This window comes from Sminthopsis crassicaudata, chromosome 3, assembly GCF_048593235.1.
Source record: "Sminthopsis crassicaudata isolate SCR6 chromosome 3, ASM4859323v1, whole genome shotgun sequence".
Classification (NCBI taxonomy): Eukaryota; Metazoa; Chordata; class Mammalia; order Dasyuromorphia; family Dasyuridae; genus Sminthopsis; species Sminthopsis crassicaudata.
In genome coordinates, this window is record NC_133619.1 from 119,398,351 (window position 1) to 119,425,474 (window position 27,124).

Consider the following 27,124-nt stretch of genomic DNA (forward strand, 5'->3'; position numbering starts at 1 on the left):
ACCTGTAGGAAAGGTAAAGAAAGAGAAAGGAGAGAGGAGAATGAGAAGGGGAGGAGGAGGAGGGGTCTTTTTGGTGAGGGGGTAGTTTGGTTCCAATCCTGAAGAACGCTACCCTCACCTGCCGCCAGGAGTCCCCTAGCAGGGAGGGAGTCCGTGAGGAGGAGCGAGACGGCTGGGGCAGAGAATGGGACTGGGGCTGGGGGCGGGGCAGGGGTAGAGCACCTGGTGGGAGGGTAAGGAGCTCGGCTCAGTTTCTAGGCTGCTCGCGGAGGGTGCTGCTAGGCTGGACCGAGGCTGGACGGCAGGATCCCAGGTTACAGGTAAAAAGGCGTAGTTCGGAGCCCAGGTAGTGGAGGGGGCCGGGCGAGCCAGCCCTAGCCCGGAGCCCTGGAGTTGTTCCTGACTGGGCTGGGCTCAGCTGGGCTGCTGCGTTTCCGCGGCCAGGGCACCCAAGAGGGGGAAGTTTCTTGGCTGGGAAGGATGCAATTGTGTGGAGCTATTCCTGGTATGTCAGGCGCTGGCCCAGCAGCGGTGAGCTCTGAAAGCTCCGTTTCCAGGGGATCCGGGAAGGGAATGAAGACCCGCTTGGGGACGGATAGGACCAGAGAGCCCGGGAGGGAGGGGACGGAGCAGGACAGGACAGGACCGGGCAGGGAGGGCTGAGGGGAGCTCCCAGGGCTCTTTCAGCGGCTCCCGCGAAGCATCGCCTTTCCCTGCGCTGTCTAAGCTCAGCTTCCCCGGAGTGGCGCGCAGCGCTTCCCTTCGGGCTTGCCCCGCCACGGGGATTTGGCATCCCATAGTTCAGACAGTCTAAACCACAAGGGCTGGCAGGGCCAAATGCCCAGGGAACAGCCCCAAGAGGAGGAGGCGGCGGGCGGGCGGAAGCGGCTGCTCCACATGGCCCAGGGCTTGAAAGCGGCAGGGACGGGACTCTGGACGCCTCCACGACCCGGGAAGCTGCGGTGATTCCGGGGGAGGGAACGGGAGCCTAGAGGAGGGGAGTTGCTTTTGAAGTTCAAACAGTTCTTGGGGCTGTTTACAACCCCTCTGTCTCTCTCCTCCCCTTCTCCTCCCCTGTAGGGCCCCCTCCCCCGCCGCCTCCCATTTTTCTCCTCCTCTTTGACTGCCCTGGTCCCTGCGGACCCTGGTTCGTTTTCAGGGTTTTATAGAAAGCAGCTTCTTCAAATTCTTGTGGTTTCGGGGCATTAACAAACTCCGGAGAGCAACAAAGGGAACGCGAGACCCGGGGCATTAAAAGGCAGAGCAGAGTGACAGGCGGCACTGCCTCTTGGCCCCCCATCCCAACCCCGGAGCAGCTTCGTTAAACTGCTGACACTCCCCCGTCCCCATCCCGCCCCTCCTCGCCCACCCACCCATTTCTCTCTTTTTTTTCCCCCCTCCCCTCTTCCTCTAGTCATGGAAGGGAGAGAGGATGCAGAGTCCAACTGTGATGTAGCATTCGCTGAAGCTCAGAGATGGGTGGAGGTGAGTGTATATTCCCCCCCTCTTTGCACTTTTTTCCTCAAGATTTGGTGGCTTTGTAGTGGGCTCAAGGGTGACTTTAAAACTATAACTGCCAAAATCAAGATAACGTTACTCTTAACGAACCTTCCCTCCCCTCATTTTTGCTAGATGGTGGGAAATAATAAGTTCAGGGTGGGGAATTAGTGGGTAAAAATTTTAACAGTTGAAGTTTCTCTCTGTTTTAGTCCCCTCTTCCCCTACAAGTTTCTCCCTCTGTTCTTTAAATTATTCTTAAGGTGCAGAGTGAAATAGGTGGTAGTTTGTCCATCACCGTATTAGGTTTCCAGATCCATTCGGACTGTACCAGGATCAGTTGTCTCCCTTGATCCTATCTGAGGCGCAATCTAGAGAATGTAATGATCTCTTTGGAATCTCTGCACTAAACGAAAAGGGAGGAAATGTGTTCAAATGTGTCTAAGATGCCGTAAACACCAATCGAACCAGGTTTGTCTGTGTAGAGGTGTCTGGTGGAAGAGGTGGGGCATGGGATAGAAGTAGGGAAGGGAGTTGAAGAAGTCTCACAGAATGGATGGATAAAATTCTAAGGCAGAAAGTTTGCTGATGAGCTTTTAGGAGAGGATCCATAGATGAAGACCACCACCTTAGTCCTAGTTCTAATACAGTTTAAGGGCTCTCTGTTTTCACTGTTATTCTTACTAGTTATGCTTTAGAGACCTCCTCTTCTTATAGTTTTCCATTTTGTTATTTCCCTTTTTAAAGAAATGTGAGCTCTTTGAGATTTTCCTCTCTGTCTTTATTTATACTTTGGGTTGAGTTCATCCCTAAATAGGTTTTCATGATGATTCTTGAAGGCTTGTGGATAAAGAACTTATGGGGGAAAAGTTTTCTTGGCAAGTGTGCTACATTTTATAACGAAATAGTATATACACACACATACACAACCACAAAAAATAGTATATTGGAACATTGTCTTATACAACTGATTTTTATGCCTTGCTAATTGATTGCAAGGTGGTTTTCTTTGGAACAAAATTTTGAAGACTCTATTACACAAAAACTTAAATAAAAAGTTGTAAATTTTAGCAAGCAAATAAACAAGGGTTCGATTAATTTCTTCTTCCTTGTAGGTCTACTTTACTAAGCATACTTTTAGACAGACAATTTGCTGGAAAGTGAATCTTTTACCATTAAGAAAAGAAACAAACAAACAAACAAACATGTGGAAGGCTTGAGTAGGATAAGATGATAATAAGGCTCTTGAATTGAAAGAAGAATAAAAGATCTCTCACCACCTCATTTGTTTAAAAGAAAATTATTTTTCTGCATTTGTCTATGCTCTAAGTATCTGTACTGCTAAAGTAATTTTACATGTATTATATTTTGCTAAGACATTGTCTTAGCTTAGAAAAGTAATTGTGTTTGTGTGTGTGTGTGTGTGTGTGTGTGTGTGTGTGTGTGTGTGTGTGTGTGTGTGTGTGTGTAGGGAGGGTGTTGGATATCAGAAAAGAAGTGGGTTCTTTCCTTTTTTTGCTGTTTCTAAACATTTTTAGCTGTTTCTAAAGAGTTTGGATTTTGCATGTGGAACTTTGTGTTTCTTTTTTTCTTATAAATACGTTCAACATTCCTCATAAATATGTTTGACTTTCCTTTTGTTTGTGTGTTATTTGAACTAAAACTTCAATGAGCATTGCAACTCTTCCTAGGAACTTAATAAAAATTACATTTTAGTATCTTCCATGAAATAATCTAAATGAAACAATATATATATATATATTTTGTATAATTATGTTAAATGTATAACCTTTTGCTCTCCTCCAAGTTAAAGATCTTCAGTGATAACATATTTTTTAAGTTTAAGATTTTTTTTGGGGGGGGAAATTGCTCTATTAGTCTATACAGAAAACTCCAATTTTCGTTCAAATGATATATACATTTAATATAACAAGACAATATAATTAAAAATAAATGATCCTTGTAAAATACCAGCAGTTGCACAAAGGGAGAAATGATTCTATGAATTATATGTGTTGAAACAGTTCAGTTTTTGTGACTATAAATTTATATCATCATCTTTGTGATTGTCATGTTAAGAAAAATTTAAGACAAATTTTAATATCTTCTATGTTCTAAAAAGGACAATGTATATGGAGCAATAGCTTGGATTCTTTGCATACTATCAACTCCCAACTAAACTGAAGCTTTATAATTAATAAGTTTTACAGATAAAATCTTTTTTTGCTCTCACATTTTCTTGACTTTTTGACTTAAGTGGAAAAAGGGAAGATTGTTTTTAAATTGTGTGGTACTAGTTGAGTCATTTGCTCATTTTTCCCCCCTACCTCCAGGCAAGTTGGCAATACAAAACGGGGGATTTAATTTGGCCATATTTCCTTCTACTTAAAAAAATTGGTTTTGAATATTCAAATATAGTTGGTTTTAGTGACCTCAAAAGTGTTAAAAATTACTGTGGACTCCTAGCACTAGCAAGTTAAATTTTTTTTTTCTTTCTCATTCTGATCTTATATACGTGTGAATATCTTGATAGAAGCATTTTTTGGGGGGCTAGAGGAGACAGAAATGAGAGGAGAGACATATAAAATAAAGATGAGGTTATATTCTATTACTATAAAGATCTCAGAATGCACGAGTTTGTGGTTGATTTAATTTTGGTAGCTCCAATCCTAGTAGGAGTTATCGTAAATATTTTTCTTAATACCCTTTGTTTTTATATCACATCTTATACCTTCCCATGCCCTTACCATCCTTTGTAACAAAAAATTAAAAAAAAAATGAAAGGAGTGGTAGAGGAGAAATAGACAGTAGTTTGTCAAAACTACCCAACATAGGTGGCATTGTGAATGCATCCAGCCATTCTGGAGAGCAATTTGGAACTATGTTAAAAAAGTTGTCAAACTGTGCATACCCTTTGACCCAGCAGTGTTTCTACTGGGCTTATATCCCAAAAAGATCTTAAAGAAGGGAAAGGGACCTGTATGCACAAGAATCTTTGTGGCAGCCCTCTTTGTAGTGGCCAGAAATTGGAAACTAAGTGGATGCCTCTCAATTGGAGAATGGCTGAATAAATTGTGGTATATTAATATTATGGGATATTATTGTTCTATAAGAAACAGCCAGCAGGATGATTTCAAAAAGGCCAAGAGAGACTTTCATGAACTGATGCTGACTGAAATAAGCAGGACCAGGAAATCGTTGTATACTTCAACAACAATACTGTATAATGATCAATTCTAATGGATGTGGCCATTTTCAACAATGAGATGAACCAAATCAGTTCCAATAGAGCAGTAATGAACTGAACCAGCTGCACCCAGCGAAGAACCTGGGAGATGACTATGAACCACTACATAGAATTCCCAATCCCTCTAATTTTGTCCGCCTGCAATTTGGATTTCCTTCATAGGCTAATTGTACACTATTTCAAAGTCCGATTCTTTTTGTACAGCAGAACAACTGTGTGGACATGTATACATATATTGTATTTAATTTATACTTTAACATATTTAACATGTATCGGTCAATCTGCCATCTGGGGTGGGGGAAGGAGGAGGAAAATTAGAACAAAAGGTTCGGCAATTGTCAATGTTGTAAAATTACCCATGTATATATCTGGTAAATAAAAACTATTAAAAAAAACTATCCAACATATGAACTGTTTCTAATGGTATAGACAATATTCCACACATATAGTAATAGTAATATTTTTAGACATTTTGGGATATGTTAATGAAGTAATGAAGACAGGGAGATTGTCATAGTTTAAAAATCAGAAAACAGTATGATTTGAAATATAGCTTAGAATACTAAAAAAATGTAGAGAGCTAGTTTGTGACTAAACAACTTTAATTTAAAACCAAGTGTATTCTAAATGGGTAGAAAAAACAGAAATGTCCTTGAGAAACTGTATTTGAACAAGGTCATGGAGTAAAAGGTGAGGTATTTAAAAACAGTTTGTTCTTGGATTCCTTTTCTTTCCTTACTTTTCTTACTTTTATTCTATATTTGTGTGTTTATGTGTATGTGTGTGTTTTGTGAGCATTAAAAACTCTGAGTTGTCAAAAAACAAATAAAAACCCACTGGACTTGAAAAACTTAGTTTGTTATGCCAAATACATGCTACAATTTAAGGAGTTAGTAAGTTATATGTATTCAGAGAAAGAAAATTTTTACATGATAACTTTATTATATATTTTAAAGGAATAGCAAGTTGCACATAATAGGTGTGCAATTTCATGTGCAATTATCTTTTTTTAATACCATGTAATGGAATGCTTGATTTATTTCATAAATTAAGAATTTAAAAAATATATTAAAATATATTTAAAAAGTAAGATATGTCCAGTTGGGGAAGAATATTAAGGTGGAGAGGGGATGGGAATAGTGGAACTATTTTATTGAATTGAACAGTTTCCCTATTACCTCTCTTTTCTGTCCTTTGGGTTTAAATTTTTTCCATCATCATTTTTCTCCCCTAATATTGTTGATTCTGATATGACCTCCTTTCCTAAATACCACCAGTAAGAAAATGGGTTCACATACTGACGTTTATTGGCTCTTTTTATAAGATTGTATTAGGTTTTGGCTTGTGAATTAACTTTGTCTTTTAAGCATTAAGTTTTCCCTGAGCAGTGAAATGCATGGCAGTTTTGGAGGATGTATACTTGCAGTGGGGATTAATGAACTATAAAGATGACTTCTTATATCCCAGATAGTATTTATTTGTGTGAAATCTGTCCATAATGTCTATCTCTCTATGTATATCTGTTATCAGATCTAGCATAGGGCATGAACATTAAGAACAAGGATTGTTAATCTGGGATTGCTGAAGTTATTTTTTTTTAAACTTAATTGTTTTTGCATGCAATATTGTAATTTTCCCCAGTTTCCTACTTCTACCCTTTCCCAAAGACCATCCCATATGACCATCCCATATGACAAATAGCATGTTTTATAAACAAGAAAAAGATAAAAAAAATCTGCATAACTGATTAACGTATCCCGAAATGTCTAAAAATATGTACAAAATGCACAACTTGTGAACGTCATACTTTTAAAAAAATAATAGCTTTTAATTTTTCAAAATACATACAAAGATAGTTTTCAACATTTACCCTTGCAAAATCTTGTGTTCCAATTTTTTCTTCCTTCCTAGGCAACAAGTAATCCAATATAGGATAAACGTGTGAAATTCTTCTACACATATTTCCACATTTATCATGCTGCACAAGAGAAAATAAGATCAAAAAGGAAAAAAATGAGAAAGGAAAAAAGAACAAGTAAACATACAACAATGATAACAAAAAGGGGGAAAGTACTATCTTGGATCCACATTCGGTTTCCATAGTCTTCTCTCTGGATGCAGATGGTTCTTTCCATAACAAGTCTATTGGAATTGATGTTAATCATCTCATTTTTGAAAAGAACCAAATCCATCATAATTGATATTATAATCTCATTGTTGTACAATGTACAATCTGTGTACAATGTTCTTTTGGTACTTTTTACTTCACTTATCATCAATTCATGTAAGTCTTTCCTGGACTTCCTGAAATCATCTTGCTGATTGTTTCTTATAGAACAATAATATTCCATTACATTAATATACCATAATTTATTCAACCATTCCTCAACTGATGGGCATCCACTCAGTTTCCAATCCCAGTCACTACAAAAAGGACTGCCACAAACATTTTAAAAGCTTTTTATTTTCAAAACGTATGCATAGTTTTCAGCATTTACCCTTGAAAAATCTTGTGTTCCATATTTTTTTCTCCTTCCTTTCCCCTTACCCCTTCTCCAGAAGGTAAATAGTCCAATTTATGTTAAACATGAGCAATTCTTCTATATATATTTCCACAATTATCATGCTACACAAGAAAAATCAGATCAAAAGGCAGAAAAATGAAAAAGAAAACAAAATGGAAGCAAACATCAACAAAAAGATTGAAAATGCCATGTTGTGACCCACACTTAGTCCGCACAGTCCTCTCTCTGGGTGAGATGGCTCTCTCCATCACAAAACCATTTGAACTGACCTGAATTACCATGAATAGCCATGGCCATCAGAATTGATCATCATATAATGTTGCTGTTGCTGGGTACGATTTTCTTTTGGTTCTACTCACTTCACTTAGCATCAATTCATGAAAATCTCTCCCAGCCTTCCTGAAATCATCTTGCTGATTGTTTCTTATAGAACAATAATACTCCATTACATTGATATACCGTAACTTATTCAACCATTCCTCAACTTATAGTCATCCACTCAGTTTCCAGTTTCTTGCAACTACAAAAAAGGGTCCCTTTTTATGATCTCTTTGGAATATAGACCCAGGAAGGACATAGCTGGATTAAAGAGTATGCAGTTTGGTAATCCTTTGAGCATTTTTCCAAATTCCTTTCCAGAATGGTTGGATCAGTTCACAATTCCACCAACAATGCATTAACATTCCAGTTTTCCCACATTCCCCCCAACATTTATCATTATCTTCTCCTTCTATTTTAGCCAATCTGAGTGATTTGAAGTAGTCCTCAGAGTTATCTTAATTTGCATTTCTCTAATCAATAGTGATTTAGAGCATTTTTTCACATGATTAGAAATGGCTTTTATTTCTTCACCTGAAAATTGTCTGGTCATATCCTTTGACCATTGCCAATTGGAGAACAGCTTTTTTCTCATAAATTTGAATCAATTTTCTAGGTATTTTAGAAATGAGGCATTTATCAAAACCCTTTGTTGTAAAAATTTCCCTCCAATTTTCTGCTTCCTTTCTGATCTTGGCTGCAATGGTTTTATTTGTACAAAAACCTAGTTTCTGCCATATTGTTTTTCAATTTTTCCAGGAATTTTTGTCAAATAGCGAGTTCTTATTCTACAAGCTGGAGTCTTTGGATTTATCAAACACTAGGTTATTATAGTCATTGGCTATTGTGTCGTGAACCTAACCTATTCCATTGATCCACTACTTTATTTCTTAGGTGGTACTAAATGGTTTTGATGGGCATTGCTTTATAATATAGTTTTAGGTCTGGTCACCTTCATTTGCATTTTTTCCATTAATTCCCTTGAAATTCTTGATGTTTTGTTCTTCCAGATGAATTTTGTTATTATTTTTCTAGCTCTATAAAATAATTTCTTGGCAGTTTGATTTGTATGACACTGAATAAGTAGATTGATTTAAATAGAGTTGTCATTTTTATTATATTAGCCTAGCATACCTATGAACACTTGATATTCTTCCTCTTATTTAGCTCTAACTTGATTTTGTGTGGAAAGTGTTTTGTAATTGTGTTCATATAGTTCCTGGCTTTGTCTTAGCAGATAGACTCCCAAACATTTTATATTATGTACAGTTATTTTAAATGGGATTTCCCTTTCTATCTCTTGCTGCTGGACTTTGTTGGTAACATACCAAATATGCTATGATTTATGTGGATTTACTTGGCTAAAGTTTTTAATTTTTTCTAGTAGTTTTTTAGTTGATTCTCTGAGATTGTCTAAGTATACCACCATATCATCTGCAGAGAGTGATAATTTTGTTTTCTCATTACCTACTTCTTTCAATTTCTTTTTCTTCTCATTGCTAAAGCTAACATTTCTAGCATAATATTGACTAGTAATGGTGATAGTAGGCAACCTTGTTTTACTCCCAATCTAATTAGGAATGCTATTAGTTTATCCCCATTACATATGCTGCTTGCTGATGGTTTTAGATAGATGTTACTTACCATTTTAAGGAAAACTACATTTATTCCTATTCTCTCTAGTGTTTTAATAGGAATGAGTGCTGTATTTTGTCAAATGCTTTTTCTGTTATCTATTGATATAATCATATGATTTCTGTTAGTTTGGTCATTGATATAGTCACTTTGCTAATAGTTTTCCTAATTTTGAACCAGCCCTGAATTCCTGATATAAATTTTACTTGGTCATATTGTATTATTCTGGTTATAAGTTGCTGTAAAAGCTTTGCTAATATTTCATTCAAGATTTTTGCATCAGTGTTCATTGGAGAAATTGGCGTATAATTTTATTTCTCTGTTTTGACCTTATAATTTTAAAATATTTTTGTAGCTATATCTTTGTTTATATCTTTGTTTTCCTTTCTAATACTATGTATTTATGCATTTAAATGCAAGTGCTACGTATTTTTGAATTTAAAGACATTTTTAAAAAAATGGGTCTCTAGGCTTTACTGGACTGCCAGAGGGATCTATAATAAAAAAAGTTAAGGACCTAATATTATTTATCTATTTGGATTGCTTCCCTCCCCTTCTCCCCGCTTTTTTTTTCATATTCTCTAAAGCTAAACTTTTTCTTTGCGGGATAGATAGAAATGAGGACAATCTAGGAATCTGTTTTTCTTCTATGTTTTTCTCTTGCTTTTTTATACATTGAATATTAGTACACCTTTTTTTCTGGTCTAATGCTGATCTTTATCTTTTTCAAATTTTCTATAGCTCTTGTCATGAGATTTTAGCCCCTTTATTTCTCAATCTTGATTTCTATAGTGTTTTTCTTGGGAAGATGCATTTAAGCTGTAGAAAACAGTGTTGGTTTCAAAAATGTCAACTAAGAGCTTTATTTTAACATTGTATAAACTTTTGAAAAATCAATCACTCTGTGTTTTTATTGTGCTTTCCTCACTAGAGCTCTGGGAAGTAGGCCCATTCCTGTTGGACTTTAGGTTAATATTTAATTCTACTAAAGATGAATTCTAAGTTCCTTGCCAATTCAAAATCTAGGATTTGCATTTTATCCATGAGGAAATCCCAAATTACAGGGGTTAATTGAACATGCTTTGGCAATTTAAGCCTATACAGTACTTGGATTTAAGTATTAGAGGGGGTTTAATTAAATGACTTCCGAGGATCTTTTCAATTCTATGATTATGATTTATGATTTGATAGTGATTAAATGGCACATAGTGATACAGTGATATTACATTATGAAAAAACAACAAAAAAAAGTAATCACTAAATGAAATGTTCAATGCTTAGGGAAACATTCATTACTCAAGAGACCATTTCAAAATGATGAAAAAATGATGAATGTTATAGGTGACTTTTAAAAATTCATGTTCTGGAGGAAGAGAAAGTAATATCTGATGTTATGAAACAATATTTTTCCCTTCACAAGGTGAAAGTCTCCTCTTTCATGGCTCCCCTTCCCACTCCTAACCTCCCTAAATGAACTCTTGAATCTAGGATGTTAGATTCGGCAATTTCTCATTGCCTTAACTCCTTGGTAATGATATGAAATTTATATAGACTGAAAATTGAGTCAATGTAGTAGAAAAAGCAATGGATTTGAAGCCAGCAGATGTGGTTTAGAGTTATATAGCCATTTGCTATGTCTTTGAGTAAGTTGCTTTATTTTTTTAACCTTTAATTTATCTGTGAAATAAGAATAATAGTCCTACTACTTAGCTTACAGGATTGTTAGTTTCCAACAAGATTGTTGAGTTAGGCATTTTAAAGAGATTTGCAAGTTGTGGATCCCAATTATTTTTGTTTTATTCATTTTTATTTATGTGCTTGACAGAGGAATTTCTAACCTCTTAAGCCTAAGAAAGAAATTAATTGAAAGCCTCTATCAAAGTATCCTTGTAGTATAGGTAAAATTTTATACTTGATATTCTTAGGCAAAATTTGAACCTTTTTTCTCTACTCCTGACTTGATAGCACTCAAAGTGAAAAAGTATGATTCATTTTTTAATGAGTTTTAAAATCTTTCATTCAGCCATAAAAAAAACCAAGCGAGTAACAAAATAAAATTTTTCATTTATTAAAAGTTTATTTGAAGTGAGCATTTTATTTCATTTTTTAAAAGTGGTGGTTAATCATTTGGAAATTATCTTAAAAGTTGGCATTTGAATATGGATTGTAAATTCTGTATACTCTAGTTTATGAAGACCTTTTGAATATTTAGAATTGAAGTACTATTGGCAAATACTTTCCCATATAACCTGCCTAGGTTTTGGCCACCAATTAATTGATTGGTTTTAATTTCATTAATAAAGAACAGCAACTGAAATGGAATAAATTTATTAAAGTTTTCTTCAGATCTCTCATCTTTGGCATGGAGGCCTCCTTGGGTTCTTGATAGCTGGTGATTAAGTGAGAGAAGTCCTGGCAAGTCTAGTTTTGAGTGAATCTATATGTGATTCTATTCATTGGAAGAAATTGCTCCTATCAGTATTCTGATGAATTTTTGAAGGTATAGTATTAGTTGTTTTAGTCTAAGATGTTAATGAAGTAATTTCAAAATGTGAGTTTCAAAGTCAAGTTTAAATCATTGGAATGGATTTTAGTTCCATGGAGCATAAAGTACTGAATTTAGGTAAATATCTCTTAAATAAAACCAAGACAATTTGGAGATGAATACTTCATTGAAATATGTGTAAATATGCAAATATGTTTGTGGCAGCCCTTTTTGCAGGGGCAAAAAACTGGAAACCGAGTGGATGTCTATCAGTTGGAGAATGGCTGAATAAATTATGGTATATGAATGCTATGGAATATTATTGTTCTTTATGAAGTGATCAGCAGGATGATTTCAGAGAGGTCTGGAGAGATTTACATGAACTAATGCTAAATGAAATGAGCAGAACCAGGAGATCATTATACACGGCAACAAGAAGATTATACGACGATCAATTCTGATGGACATGGCTCTTTTCAACAATGAGATGATTTAGGCCAGTTCCAGTGATCTTGTGATAATGAGAGCCGTCTACACCCAAAAAGAGGAGTGTGGGAACTGAGTGTGAATCACAACATAGTATTTTCACTCTTTTTGTTGTGGTTTGCTTGAATTTTATTTTCTTTCTCATTTTTTATTTACTTTTTGATCTAATTTTTCTTGTGCAGCAAGATAATTGTATAAATATGTATGCGTGTATTGGATTTAATATATATATATATATATGTACATATATATATATATACATATATATATATGTTTACCCTGCTTAACATATATTAGATTACATGTCATATAGGGGAGGAGCTAGGGGAAAGGAGGGAAAATTGGAACACAAGGTTTTTCAAGGATTAATATTAAAATTTTTTTCTTGTATATACTTTGAAAATAAAAAAACTTCAATAAAAAAGTTAGTTACAAAAGAGTATGTATAGAGTAATAGTAACACATTTTATTAAAAAAAAGTATTTATGTTAGAACATCTTGAGATTATTAAATTTATAGCCCAGTTTCTTAAATGTTACTCTTCTTTCTTTCTCCTTATTTAGATATTGGTACTACTTATTATTTCTCTACAGTGTTTATCTTAGAGATACTGACAGAATAGATAACAGGCTGTCTACAATTTCATATTATTCCAGATAGATGTTATTTTGGGGGACATTATTATTTTAGGGAATATTCATTTTGGCATCAATTTGTTTGAATTTCTAGTCTTTTTTTGCATATAGTATCTTCTCAATGAGATCCAAGATTAATGTTCTGAGGCTTGATTGCAGTCAGCACAGTGTCATCCTCATAAAGAAGTATATGAATCTTGCCATTCATACTGAATCCTTTTTTCCACTTGGGCCTTGCACAGGACATCCTCTGTGATAGTTGAATGCTGTTAATCAGACATACATATCACTATTTTATGTCTTATTTGCTGCTAATTATCAGGGTTATTAATTAATATTGAACCAAAATATGTGTCTCTATATTCTAGAAAAGGTTTTTGATTAATATTATCCCACATTATAGACTTATAAGTCAAATCCAAATATTTGATGAGCCAACAAATGTGAGAAAAGATATCATTCTGTTCTGATTCTCTGGTCTGTCTAAAAAAGTTATTAGAAGCTTTTAAAAATATTTTATTTTTAATTTATAGAATAAAACAAGCATTTTCATAACATAATAAAAAGAATGCTCACACTTGAAACTGCAAATCTATAATGGGTGAATTGCTATTCTTTTAAAATATGTAATAAAATTATTATATACATTTTTTTCTTCCCTCTAGAGATGGATATTATTTGACACAAATAAGTGTCTGTATATGTATAACTATGTATATGTATGTATATATGTGTATATAAACACACATATATGCACACAAATATATGTAATATATATGTATATGTATACATATATATACACACATATGTAAAACTATTCTGTTCATACTTTATCACTTCTTTGTCTGGAGGCAGATAGTGTCTTTAATGGCTTAAATTTTTCTTTTCTTTTTTTTCCTTTTTTCTCAGGCTGGGGTTAAGTGACTTGCCCAGGGTCACATAGCTAGGAAGTGTTAAGTGTCTGAGACCAGATTTGAACTTGGGTCCTCCTGAATTCAGGGCTGGTGCTCTATCCACTGTGCCACTAGCTACTCTCCTTAAATTTTTCACTTGAGCACAGAGATGACAGCAAAATGTGGATGGTAGATAGAGCATTGCACTTGTAATGGAAGTTCTGGGTTTAAAATTATGTATTAGATGTATGATCCTGGGCAAGTCATAAACTCTCTACATCTCAATTCTTCTTCTATAAATATGAAATAATACTATTACCACTGGCTATTGAGATGCTCATTGAGATATCATATCAATGAGATATCATTGAGATAACATGTAAAACCTTTGCAAACCTTAAAAGTGCTTTGTAAATGTGAGCTATTTCATTCATCTAATTAATCAACCAGTGAAAATTAAAAAACAAAAACAAAAACAAAAACAAAACTTCAGATTAGGAATGGGCTTTCTTGAACTGCCAAATGTTTAATAAAGCAAAATTCTCTAAATCTTGGATGACCAACTTTATATGTTAATTTGGGTAAATAGATTGTCTTAAAGGCAACCTATTAAAGTCTTTCCTTTTTTGATAAAGGTTTGATTTTTGTTTTAAAGCTTATATTAAAAACTTGACCTAAATCCTGTTCAGGTCAAATTCTAGGTTTTTTTTTTTTTTGGTTAATGTGTAAATCTGAGTTACCATTAGAAAGCTAATTTTGTGCCATTAATAATGAAGGAGGAATTTATTAAGAGGAAGTTCTCTGTAGCAGAAAAAGTACTGAGTTGGAATAAGGAGATCTTGGATGAAATTCTGCTAATTGCTAATTGTGTCCTTTTGGGCAAGTAATTCATACTTTTAAGCTCCAATTTCCTCATCTGTCAAAAGTACCCTGTCACCTTGTAGGTTGTTTTGTCCAGTAAGATAAAGACAAGAAAGTACTTGACAAACTTTATGTGGAAAACAGATGTAAGATCAGGCTTTTCTTTCTTCTTTTTTATTTTCTTTATTATTATTATTATTATTATTATTATTATTATTATTATTATTATTATTATTATAGCTTTTATTTACAAGATATATGCAGGGGTAATTTTACAACACTGACAATTGCCAAGTCTTTTGTTCCAATTTTCCCACTCCTTCTCCCAGATGGCAGGTTGACCAACACATGTTACATATGTTAAAGTATAAATTAAATAAAATATATGTATACATGTCCAAACAGTTATTTTCCTGTACAAAAAGAATCAGACTTTGAAATAGTGTACAATTAGCCTGTGAAGGAAATAAAAAATGCAGGCGGACAAAAATAGGGGTATTGGGAATTCCATGTAGTGGTTCATAGTCATCTCCCAGAGTTCATTTGCTGGGCATAACTGGTTCCATTCATTACTGCTCTATTGGAACTGATTTGGTTCATCTCATTGTTGAAAATGGCCACATCCATCAGAATTGATCATCATATAGTATTGTTGTTGAAGTATATAATGAAGATCAAGTTTTATTGAACACCTACTTTGTGCATAATAATTTGCTAAGCTTGGGTAGGGCTTACTTAGAAGGATGAAGGAATGAAAGACATGTCTGTTTCTCTCTAAAAGTTTACAAATATAAATGATCATACAAGATAAACACATGGGAATGTTTACTTGGAGTAGGCAGCTGCTTATGTTGTATGATTTCTAGGATTAGGGGCTTGACTTGAAATTCTTATTTTGCCTATTCACTTAATATGAGAATTCCTTTCACAGAGGATAAGGTCTTTTATTACACACATGAAACCTAAAAAAGTCATCATAGTTGCTTGAATTCAAGGTCAGTTATTACTATTAGTGTCTTGAAAATGAGGCTTGATAAGTGAGGGGAAAATCCATTGGGAAATTGATCTGTTTTTGGAAGAGTAAGAGTACAAAGGTGAGGACAAGTGATAGATTATGGAGTAGAGATGCTATTTTTTATCAAGGGGTTGCTGGAAATGTAGGTATCTCCTTCAGAGTTTTTAATAGGACTAATCTTGAATATGAAAGAGTTATGTAATGGTAAGGCAGAATAGGACTAAATACCAAAGCAAGTGAATAGATAGATGTTCAGTGCTGTGGAGTTCAGGTGAGGAGGTCATCAATGAGGACAATTTGGATTGAGAAGAACATAGGCAAAGAAGGAGACCAGTGGTCTTTAGTGGAAATGGGATTATTCATGATTGATGTGATTAGTAATATGATCACAATAACTTTTTTTTGAGATTTTTTAAAATTAATTTTTATAATTATAACATTTTCTTTGACAGTACATATGCATAGGTAATTTTTTTTTTACAGCATTATCCCTTGTACTCCCTTCTGTTCCGAGTTTTTCCCCTCCTTCCCTCCACCCCCTCCCCTAGATGTCAGGCATTCCCATGCATATTAAAGATCTTATAGTATATCCTAGATACAATATATATGTGCAGAACTGAATTTTGTTGTTGTTGTTATTGTTGCAAAGGAAGGATTGTATTCAAAAGGTAAAAATAATCTGGGAAGAGAAACAAAACAAAACAAAACAAAAACAATGCTCACAGTTTATACTCAAATCCCAGTGTTCCTTCTCTGGGTGTAGCTGATTCTGTCCATCACTGATCAATTGGAATGGGATTAGATCTTCTCTATGTTGAAGATATTCACTTCCATCAGAATACATCCTCATACAGTATATGATCACAATAACTTATATTTCAATAATGCATCAGAGTTCACAAAGTATTTGTGGACATTGTTGCATTTGCCTGGACAGGTACATAGTACAGTAGATAGATCCCAGGCCTGAATATAGGAAGACTCATCTTGAGATCAAATCTGGCTTCAATCACTGATCCGCTGTGTGATTCTTGGCAAATCACTTAATCCTGTTTGCCTCAGTTTCCTCAACTATAAAATGAGGAAAAGAAAATGGCAAATCACTCCAGTTTCTTTGTTAACAAAACCTCAATGGGGTAACAAAGAAACATGACTGAAATTAAATGACCAACAAAAATAATATGGCATCTATTATAGTAAGTTGCTATTCAATTATTGTTCTCTATAAGAAATGTTCAGCAAGATGATTTTGGAGAGGTCTGGAGAGACTTACATGAACTGATGTTAAATGAATTAGAACCAAGAGAACAGTATATACAGCAATAAGATTATATGATGATCAATTTGGATGGACGTGACTCTTTTCAACAGTGAGGTGATTTAGACCAATTCCAATGGTCTTATGATGAAGAGAGCCATCTGCACCCAGAGAGAAACTGTGGGGACTGAGTGTGGATCACAATTGAATTACTTGCTGTCTAGGGGAGGAGATAGGAGGAAGGGAAGGAGAAAAAAATTGGAACACAAAATTTTGCAAGGTGAATGTTGAAAACAATCAGTGCATATAAGAAGCTTTTAAAAAATAAATAAAATTTTAAAAAAAGAAATTGCTATGAAATATCTCCTCTGAATCATAATATATTTTCTTCTATCTTCTTGATCCCTGGGAAAAGGTAGACTTATATCAAGGAGTAACTACAAATCATTTTCCCCATCAAATTCACTTTTGGGTGTGGGCTGACTAGTGAATGAGTCTCTGAATTACCTTCAAGATACGGTATCTCAGCTACGGGCTCGGTCCACTACTTGACTAGGTCAAGCAAGTTACTCCTTAGGGCTTGATTGATTTGGCTTTTGTAGCTATGATTGTTTTCAGTCTTTGGTATTCATTCACCTAGAATCAGGGAAGAATAAACACATTATAGACAGAAAGGGAAAAAAGTACCATATGTCCAAAACCTTCTATAATATTCCTTCTTTCTTCCTTACTTGAAAACTAGGGGAAAAAAAGTAATTGAGTTTCTTCATTGCAGCCATTTGAAGCTACTCTCAATTCTAACTCAGTAGTCAATTAAAAGACTTTCTGTGACCACACAATAAGCTAACAGAAAACAGACACAAAATGACTGCATGTGCTCTGAAGTAAGGGTTAGGATCTTTACATTGCACATTTATAGAAGCAGGACCACACATGGATTGGTATAAGACAGAGCATACCACACATGCTTTAAGGTCTAGGTCTCCTAATAACCAGTTTCCTCATTATAAATCAAATAAGCAGCTCATTGAATTAGCCCATTCATATGTATCTTAGACATGGATAATAAGTTTGGTTCTAGAATTGAGGAGGACATAGGGAAGGATCTGTGAAATTGTGCAGCTGTTTCACTGGAGCAAGAACTCCTCTTTAACAATAGTAACTTTTAGGTGCTACTCTATGGTCATTAATTATAGAACACTAATCTTAGAAGGACTAACATGAGAAGTTGAGCTGCCTCATACATTGAGAATGAAAAAGAATAGAAGGACATCTATCTCTATATTACTAAAAGAATAAGAGGAAGGCCTTTGTTTTTCAAATATAAGTACATGATCATGATCCATTTAATATTTAAAAGTATTTTAAGCATTTAGTATTTGAAAGTAGTTTGGCTTATGGAAAATGGTGAATTGTGACTCAATCCTTTTATCATTTTTGTCAGGCAGCTGAGATTTTCTGTTTAAGATCTTGGGAATGAATAAGTGTCTTAATACAATGAATTCAGTTCAAACTGTACTCCTGTCATTTCTCTCCCATCAGGGATAATTTTATTCATTTTAGCATGGTTTTACTAGCAATTCCTTGCTATAAATGTGTTTAAAAGTGAGCTTTACTATATTGTACTGGAGAGAAACCTTTTGTAATAAAGGAAAGAAACTATTTTATTATGTTGTTGAAAGTTACTGCTGTTGAAGATATATTCCTTGGTTCTTGTACTCACTTTTCCCTTTCTTTCAGATACTTTTCTGATATTTGATGTTTGCCAGATAAGAAGAACTAAAAAAACAACAATACTAATTTGCTAAATTAGTGGTAAGTGTTCACAGATTGCAAATACTCAATACTATCAAAACAGACTTAAATTTTTGCACTGTGAAAAGCCAACACTGTGTACATGTTGTGGGTTTTTTTTGTTAGCCAGAGGATTTTCTGCAATACAAGCTCTCCCATTAGTATTTTTTCTCACCAACACAGAATTTCACTGTTGGAAGGCATCTCAGAGATTGTCCAACCCTTAACCAAAAAATCACTCTTGAGAATTGCCATCTTTGTTGGTTTGACTTAGCCTGCAAAATTTTAGAGCATTGAATCCCATCTCTTCTTCCTCTGAACCATATGAAATCCAAATCTAGTGTGTACTGTGGCCTTATTCTGGTATGTATCATATATGATAGAGTGAGTCATTTCCCCTTCAGCTTCCTTTTGTTTTTATTTCAGAGTCCTTTCAAATACTACAAACTGTAGACATACATGTTAATTTAGGTATCCCATATTTGTGAATAGTTTTTTTATAAGCAGAGGGGCCCTAATTTCTGAATTTTGATACACTTTGCTACAACTATAACAGATCAGTTGTACTTAAGGTTATTAACACAAAAATAAAATTTGTGCTTATTTTTCTCATTTCCCTTTAAATTAATATTTTAATGCTTTCTATGTTATTGTGTTGATGTAGGGAACAATTATTGTCTGGTAGTATTCTTCCTATCTGTACCCCTTAAATTATTTGTCATCTTGCTTGAAGTACTCTGATGAAATTTCCCCTTTTATTCACTCCACATGAAAGAGAAACTCATAAAACCTTTTAAATTTTTTTCCAGGAAAATACAGTTATAATGTTTTACTAAAAATAATGAATGCTTTTGAAGAGAAAATCTTTTGTCTAGGTGAAGACAGTGAGTGGTTTGGGCAGTTGTTAGATTTGAATAATACTCCAGTGCTCAAGGATAAAGTCTACATAACTGAATATTTAAGCCAATTTGCAAGCAATGTTAGGCTTGAAAAATGCTTGGAAGCACTGGGGGTATTACTAAGAAATAACTTGCCAAATAGACAATATTTTTAAATTTGGCTCTAGCCATGGTAAAAGAATGTCTTTGACTGCCACTATGCTTTACTATAATCCTTCTGTGGAAGGAACTGAATCTAGTTTTCTTAACAGATTCCATATGAGAGTCTGGCTTCTTTTAAAGGAACCAATCAGAATCATTCAAATTCGGTGCTTGTGCTGAGTTTTAAAGCAATTGTCTAGCTGTTTAGGAAATTGAAATAATAATTAGTGATGATAAAATGCTTTGCAAACCTAAAATGTTTTGGAGAAAAGTTCCCCTTGGAGTTGGTTATTTCAGAATCAAACCATTTATTCTAGCACTCATCCCAACAATTGAGACCTTGGTAAAAGAATGAAGGTGTGTACGCCAAGTGAGTTATTCTCCAGTCAACAAATTACAACTGGCCCAGAGACGAAAGACTCAGACCTGGCAGGAAATTGTTCTTGGTTTCATTTCTGGAGACACAGGGAATTTCATGATATTTTCTGTAGGACTTAGGTAGCGTTACAGCTCCTTCAAATAGTCGTGACTGCCTATTTTTGTATGTAATATTTTTGAGCACACTTGGATTGTAGGTGAATGCTTCTTTCTGTTACTAGGTATCTGAGTCTTGTTCATGACATGGGGCTGCAGATTATTAGCAAGATTTTGACTAGTTTGGCTATTATTGTATCACAGAAGTGATACACAGAAATGAGTTGGGAAACTTTTACTGCAGCATCGTGAAAACTTTTTTGTTTGTTTATTTTTTATTTTTTGGTTTGCTTTTAGTTTTGATTGTGGCAACTCTATCTGTAGATGTGAGTTTTGGGAAAATAACTATCATCAAACCAAAGTTCAGAATAATCTCAGGCATCATTTCATTTAGTCATAAGCAAAATATTTGTTTTTAAATATCTGTGATTTCTAGATTGCATTTCAAGATGCCAAATTTACATTAATTTTTACATAACCTTCATCTCCCCTAATTCCACCTGATTTCTAATTGCAGATGGTGAAAACATGGTTCTGAAAGTAGTACAGGTGCATTCTGTATGTTTATTTTCCCCATGATTTTCATTTTTTTCTACTGTTTTTGAAGTGCCAAATGTTAGTACATAAAATAGCAGTCAGAAAGTAAAAAGGAAAATCTGTTTTTTATTTCTTGAGCTACTTAAGGAGTGTTCCAAGATCAGATAACAAATATAGTATAAGCAAAACTTTTCAAAGAGGAGGGGGGAAAATTAGTGTGGTATGTACAATTCTCTGTGGCCATTTTACCTTCTGAAATTGGTTGATTTAGGGGCAACTTTTGTACACATTTCCTAAAGGTCCAATTTTTAATTGCATTTTATAATATTGAGCATTAAGAATTAGATTCAGTATTGTGCTTTTAATTTAACATTCTCCAAAGAGAGAGTTCCTATTGCTTGGCAGCTGGTGGCAGAGAGAGAAATTTAAACTATGTAATTAAAACTACTCAGATGTGATTAAATGTACAATTGCTGTATATTAAATGAATAGCAGAATCTTATATTGTTTCCACTTGGGTTAACTATAAAATATTTCTTCCAAAACATTCCTATACCAGAAATATAAAGCACCCATTGGTTTTTATGATTCCAGAAATATGGTGCCTTGGAATCACAAGAATAAAACAGTATGTTGATGCTCAGTTGTGCCCAATTTTGTGAGCCCATTTGGGGTTTTCTTGGCAGAGATACTGGAGTGGTTTGCCATTTCCTTTTCCAGCTTATTTTACAGAGAAAGAAACTGAGGCAAAAGAGTTAAGTGACTCACTTAGGAGACACAGCTAATGTGTCTGAGGCAAGATTTGAACCTTAGGAACATGAGTCTTCTAGATGCCAAACCTAGTACTCTATCCACTGTGTCACTTAGCTGCCCCAAACATTTTTAAGTACCCATATATTGAATATTATGATAAGCACTTTACAGAGATCTCATCTGATCTTCACAATATCCCTATAAACAAGTGAAAATGAAGCTGAGAGTCAGAAGTTGTGAAGTAAATGAAGGAAATTTTGGATTTGAATTTAGGACTTCCTGATTCCTAGTCCAGTGCCCTATGCATTGAATCACATACTGGCCTCTTCAGGGAGACAAGAAGTCAAGAAAAGGAGATAGTTTGAGGAAGGTAGAAACACCATGTGTTTGCTAAAGATCTAAGAAAGGGTGATCTGATTCATTTCTAATATGATTTTAGTATTATGATTCTTTTTATTCTTTAGATGAAAAAATGGGAAACTTTTGCTACTATTTATTGTAAAAATGTCTTTTAAGGTTAGATATCCTTGGAATTCTTTTGCTTTCAGGAAGATATTAAAAATTTTACTTTAATTTCTTGTGCATAATGCAGAGTAAATATTTATAAAGGTTCATTTTTTTGAGTCTCAATTTCTTAATCTATAAAATTAGGGGGTTAAACTAAATGATCTGTCCCAGCTTTAGAATTTTGTGATTCTGTGATGACAAGTTAAAAACTTCCTTGCTTGAAGATGATATCTCTATCTTATACCCTTAATTTTTTTTAAAGGAAACCTATTAGAATGTTAAAGTCCTATATTTTCATATCTATAAGACTAAATGGTCAGGAGACTAGGTAAAAATTAAGCAAAGAATAATATGACTCATTGTTTGGAGTTCTTGCCTTAATCTTTTATCTGTAATTATTAAATCTTGTAATATCTTTTTTTATGTTTATTTGTAGAAACTTTTCAAAATTTTCTTTACCAGAAGCCTCTGACACCAAGCATTATTGACTTTGTCATTTTATCTTGCATTATTGCAATGACCGACATTAAAGTATAGTTGACAGAACAATGCTACAGGTTGTCTCTTGATAATAATTATATTATTAAAAAACCCTTTAAAGATTGTGAATGACTTTTTATAAACCACAAATATACTATTTCATTTTACTTTTATTACAGTTCTGAGAGGTGGTACTATAAGTAATATCATTCCCATTTTACCAAATGACTAGCTTGGAGTTGCAGAGTTAAGTGCCAGTGGCAGGATTTGAATTCAGACCTTATAGATTCAAAGTACATAGCACTCTTTCCACATGCGAGGATGCCTCTCGTGAATGAGTTAGATGTTAAATGTGATAATGTCTGCCTGCATATTCTTCTGACTGTGTGTGTATATGTGTGTGTGTGTGTGTGTATGTGTTTGTATGTGTTGGTGCAAATTAAAGTTCAGCTGGTGACTTTTGCTTACAGATATCCCTTTAACATTATTACTTTACCAAAAGTTGTTTCAATATATTGCAGGTCAGCATAAGAAATTAAATGGTAATTTTATGGTAGTTTTGTGAAGCCACAGATGACACATGAAGGCCAGGAGATGATACAAAGAAAGTTTAGAAACTCAGAAATGCATAAAAGATATGCATAGTATTATATAATCACAACATATTTCTTCTTTTCACACTATAATCATTCAGACGTCTCTGCTGTGAAGGGAGGGCCAAAAATTTTATGTGGATTTTCCAGATTACAGAGGTGATAAGCCCTTACTCTTCTTGATGTGGAAGGAATAGCTATATAGCTGTATTTGGATGAATTTGTAATCCCATGGTAGCAGATAATCTCTCCCCCAAAACAGATTTCTCTCTTTTGTGCTTCTTATTCATACTTTTCAGTAAATTGTCAATTGAAGAACTTCCCAATGCAAAATAGTAATACTGACCATATGACTGTACTAACCCTATCTGAATTCAGAGGAATATAGCAGATTTAGCATTTTTGTGTTGAATGTGAAACATATAAAGCCAGGAAAAGGGGGTAAATTTGAATCAAATAGCTCTATCTACCACATTTACTTTATCTTGCCTCCTGATCTCTTTATTTGAATCTCTCTTCTGGAAATTGGTTTCCTACTTCTGTTGTGATCTCTTGGATTTTTGTATTCCTAAAAAAACCAGGAAGGTACTTAATTTTATATATATATATATATATATATATATATATATATATATATATATATATATATATATATATATATATATATTCCATTTGGAACCTGACCTTCTCCTTCCCCTTCTTGAGGAGGGGATATCACCAGTTTATTATCAGATGCTCCTCTAAGAAAGAGTTCTCCTCAGAGGGAAACTCATTCTGGATAGATGGCCATTTGGCCCTCTTATTCTAGCTATATATTCTTTTTTTCCCTTCAAAATCCAAATAACTTTCTTTCTCATTAAATGTTACCAAAATAATCTTCAGAAGTGGAAGTAGCATTTATATAAAGCTATATCTTCTTGGAAGTTCAGAAATAATTATAAATATACCATACCTCAAGAAAATAGTCTACTATTCTTAGTCTTATAGAAGCATGGAATTTTAGCATTGGAAGAAATATCAGTGGTGATCTATTTCAACCCTTACCTGAAATTCCTACTATGACACACTCTGTTATCTAGATTGTTCTTGAAGAACTCTTTAAAAGGAGGAGCCCATTACCTTCTTGTGAAGGTAGCACATTTTACTTTTATCCTAACATCAAACCTACATATGACTTTTGACAATTTTCTTGTTCCTATTTGATCTGTTAGATTACATCTAATTTGCTTTTCACATACTAGTACTTGAAATACTTGAATGTTAGCTATAGATTCTTAATGGTGTCTTTCATTTTATTTCTCCCCTTTACCTTATTTTAGGCAACATGCCATAAACTTATTTACAGGCATTTCCTCTTTCCCCCATTTTCTTTCAGAAAGGGAATAAGTATTTTTATGTTGCCTACAGCACAGCAGGCACTATGCTAAACACTTTACAATTGTTATCTTATTGGATCTTCACAACAGCTCTGGGAGATGGGTGGTATTTTATTATGATTTTAATGAGGAAATTGAGCAAACAGAAATAAATGATTTATCCAGGATCACAAAACTATTATTGTGGCTGGTTTGAACTCAAATCTTTTGGACTCTATGTCTGATACACTATCCACTGTGTTATCTAGCTGCTTACCATTTCTTTTCTTTCAGGATGGTGGTCCATGCTTTTTACATCATCAGGAGAATAAAGATATTGATGGATTTTTGTTGCCTTGAATTGCTTTGGATTATTAGAAACTTTCCATGTTCCCCAATTCAGTAAAGCTCTAATTCTTCTTCCTTTTTAATTTTCAGCCCAGTTCGTTGTCCATTTTCAGTGTTTGTAAAAGATTTCCAAATGACTGTCATATACATTCACTGGGCTACCCATCTAGTTGCATGTCAAAGTGTGCTTGAAATTTTCTTTTCTTTTCTTTTTAAAATAAATTCATGTTGCTTTTTAAACTTAATTTTTTTAAAATTTAACAAATATTCAATTTCATTTTCCCTCTCTCACCCCCTATCCCTTTCCTTATTCTGGAGAAACCAGAAAAACAAAACTTTGTAATAAATATGGATAATTAAGCAAAACAAAAAAAATTAGCACATTAGCCATGTCCAAAATGTGTATGTTATTCTGCATCTCAAGTCCATTGCTTCCATTCATGCTGATTTTGCATTATGGAGAATTAGATGAATTCCTTTCACTGTGCTATGGGTTTTTGCAGAGGCTTTGCAGCATTCTGGGCCTTTATGCAATTAGTAAGATGACATTTGTGAATATGAGTGTTTGAAGAACTTTAATTATAGGGACACAGAGTACTGACTGTGTGTAAGAGAATTTTTTGTGATGGGGATAAGTGCTTTATGTGGGCATATTTATCTTTTTATGCAGTTAATGTTCATAGCTAAAGAATTATTGAACAAATCTTTAAAGTGACAGATGTGACATCTGTCACAGAATTGTAGGTAAATTTAGCCAGTTAGGTAATTCAGTCTAGTCCAGAAACTAGATTGGAACCTAGAAGATTTTCTATTCTTACTTTAAACATAGTTAGATCTATGACTCTGGGCAAATCAATTAATCTTCCATCTATTTCAGTTTTTTAATCTGTAAAGTGATGAAAAAAAGGACACTTACCTCCCAGGTTATTGTGACCATCAAATGTAAAGTACTCGGCATACCATAAAATGCTTTATATATGCTATTGTCATTATTAATATGATTAATATATGTGAGAGGCAATTTAAGACTATTCAATGCTGTCTTTTTTTTTCTACTGAACTAACAAATAGGCATAATAAGAGCTTGCATTTAAAAAAATTATAACATTTTGTTTTGTTTTCAATCCTGAGAGTTTTAAAATGTGAGAACTCATATTTTCTATATCTCTGACATTGAATGACCAAAAGGATGAGATCTGCTATAGGAAATCACACATGAAAATTGGCCACCTTTTGTCATGTTTTCTTTAAAGGTGTCCCAAATATGTTCAGAGACTGGTCTCATCAAAGTGTTATAATGAAGAAGGCACAGCAATCAGTAATTGCTAATGTCTTCTTGGTCATGTTTATTTGGTAAAAGTTACTTGTTTGTTTTTTCCCCCATTCTTTTATAATCTTTTTCCTAAACACCTTAAAAATTCTTTTCTCCTATAAGTCCAGGTCTAGCCATTCTCTTGACTTCTTTTTCCATTTTATTGCATGTGGGATACTAAGATGGTAGTGTCCAGATAAGATGGTCGTATTATTGTCAGCAATAAAAACAGATTGTTAAAGATATACAGATAGATAGATACTATTTCACATTTGTTTATTTTCTTGTGATTTGTTAAACCAAAATGTTTTGACCTCTAGCTTATCTCTCCAGGATGCTTTTTACTAACAATAAGCATGTTTTCTCTGTACCTTTCCTGTGTACTGTACATTTACTACCAGAACATTTTAATCTTGGAGGGCCATGTCTTGATAACTATCCTCCTGATCTAGGACAACTCAAATATAATCTACTAGTAGTGCTGACATTTAAAAATAATTGTTTTTTTTTTTTTGTTTTGTTTTGTTTTGTTTTTACTCATTTTTTGATCATACTACAAGGGATGAAGTAAAACACACATTCGAATTTTCCTTTTGATTGGAAGAGGGGCATAGACATCTACATAGGTTTACATTTTTTTCCTTTTCAACCTATTAAGATAATAGATATAATAATGGTTCTCAAAAGTCATCAGATTAGTGGTGTCTATCTGTGTTGGTTTGGTTTTTAGCCTATTGTGCTTCTTCCATTGAGCATAAATAAGCAATCAGAAAGATACATGGCTTTTTAACAGTTAGTTTTGAGGCAAAGGATTAAATGGAAATGCAGTTTATATTTTTCCAGACTGAATAAATACTACAAATATATGCAAATAGTCTCTCTTACACTTAAAAGCAATTAGAATAATTGGCATTAGCTGGAGTATTCATATTTAAAGACTATGTGGTATGATGAAAAGGTACAGGATTTATAATCAGTAGAATTGGGGCTGAATATTAGTTCTAACATTTACTGACTAATGTGACTGGGCCAGTCACAGCCTCTTTAAGCATCAATTTCCTCATCTATAAAATGGG

The 27,124-nt window shown here is 34.1% G+C and overlaps 1 protein-coding gene across 5 annotated transcripts in view; it reads left to right on the top strand.

Annotated features, from left to right (window-relative positions):
- Positions 1–240: 240 nt before the first annotated feature.
- LMO7 (LIM domain 7) overlaps positions 241–27,124 on the top strand; it is a 239,385-nt gene continuing 212,501 nt past the window's right edge. For 2 of the 5 annotated variants that reach the window (XM_074299283.1, XM_074299282.1), the window contains exons 1-2: positions 249–320; positions 1,415–1,485. In XM_074299283.1, coding sequence (XP_074155384.1) covers positions 1,417–1,485 — 69 coding nt within the window. In that variant the 5' untranslated portion in view covers positions 249–320; positions 1,415–1,416. Of the gene's footprint in view, positions 321–1,414; positions 1,486–27,124 lie in introns of all 5 variants that reach the window. The other 3 variants (XM_074299286.1, XM_074299281.1, XM_074299284.1) reach the window with 3 other exon arrangements.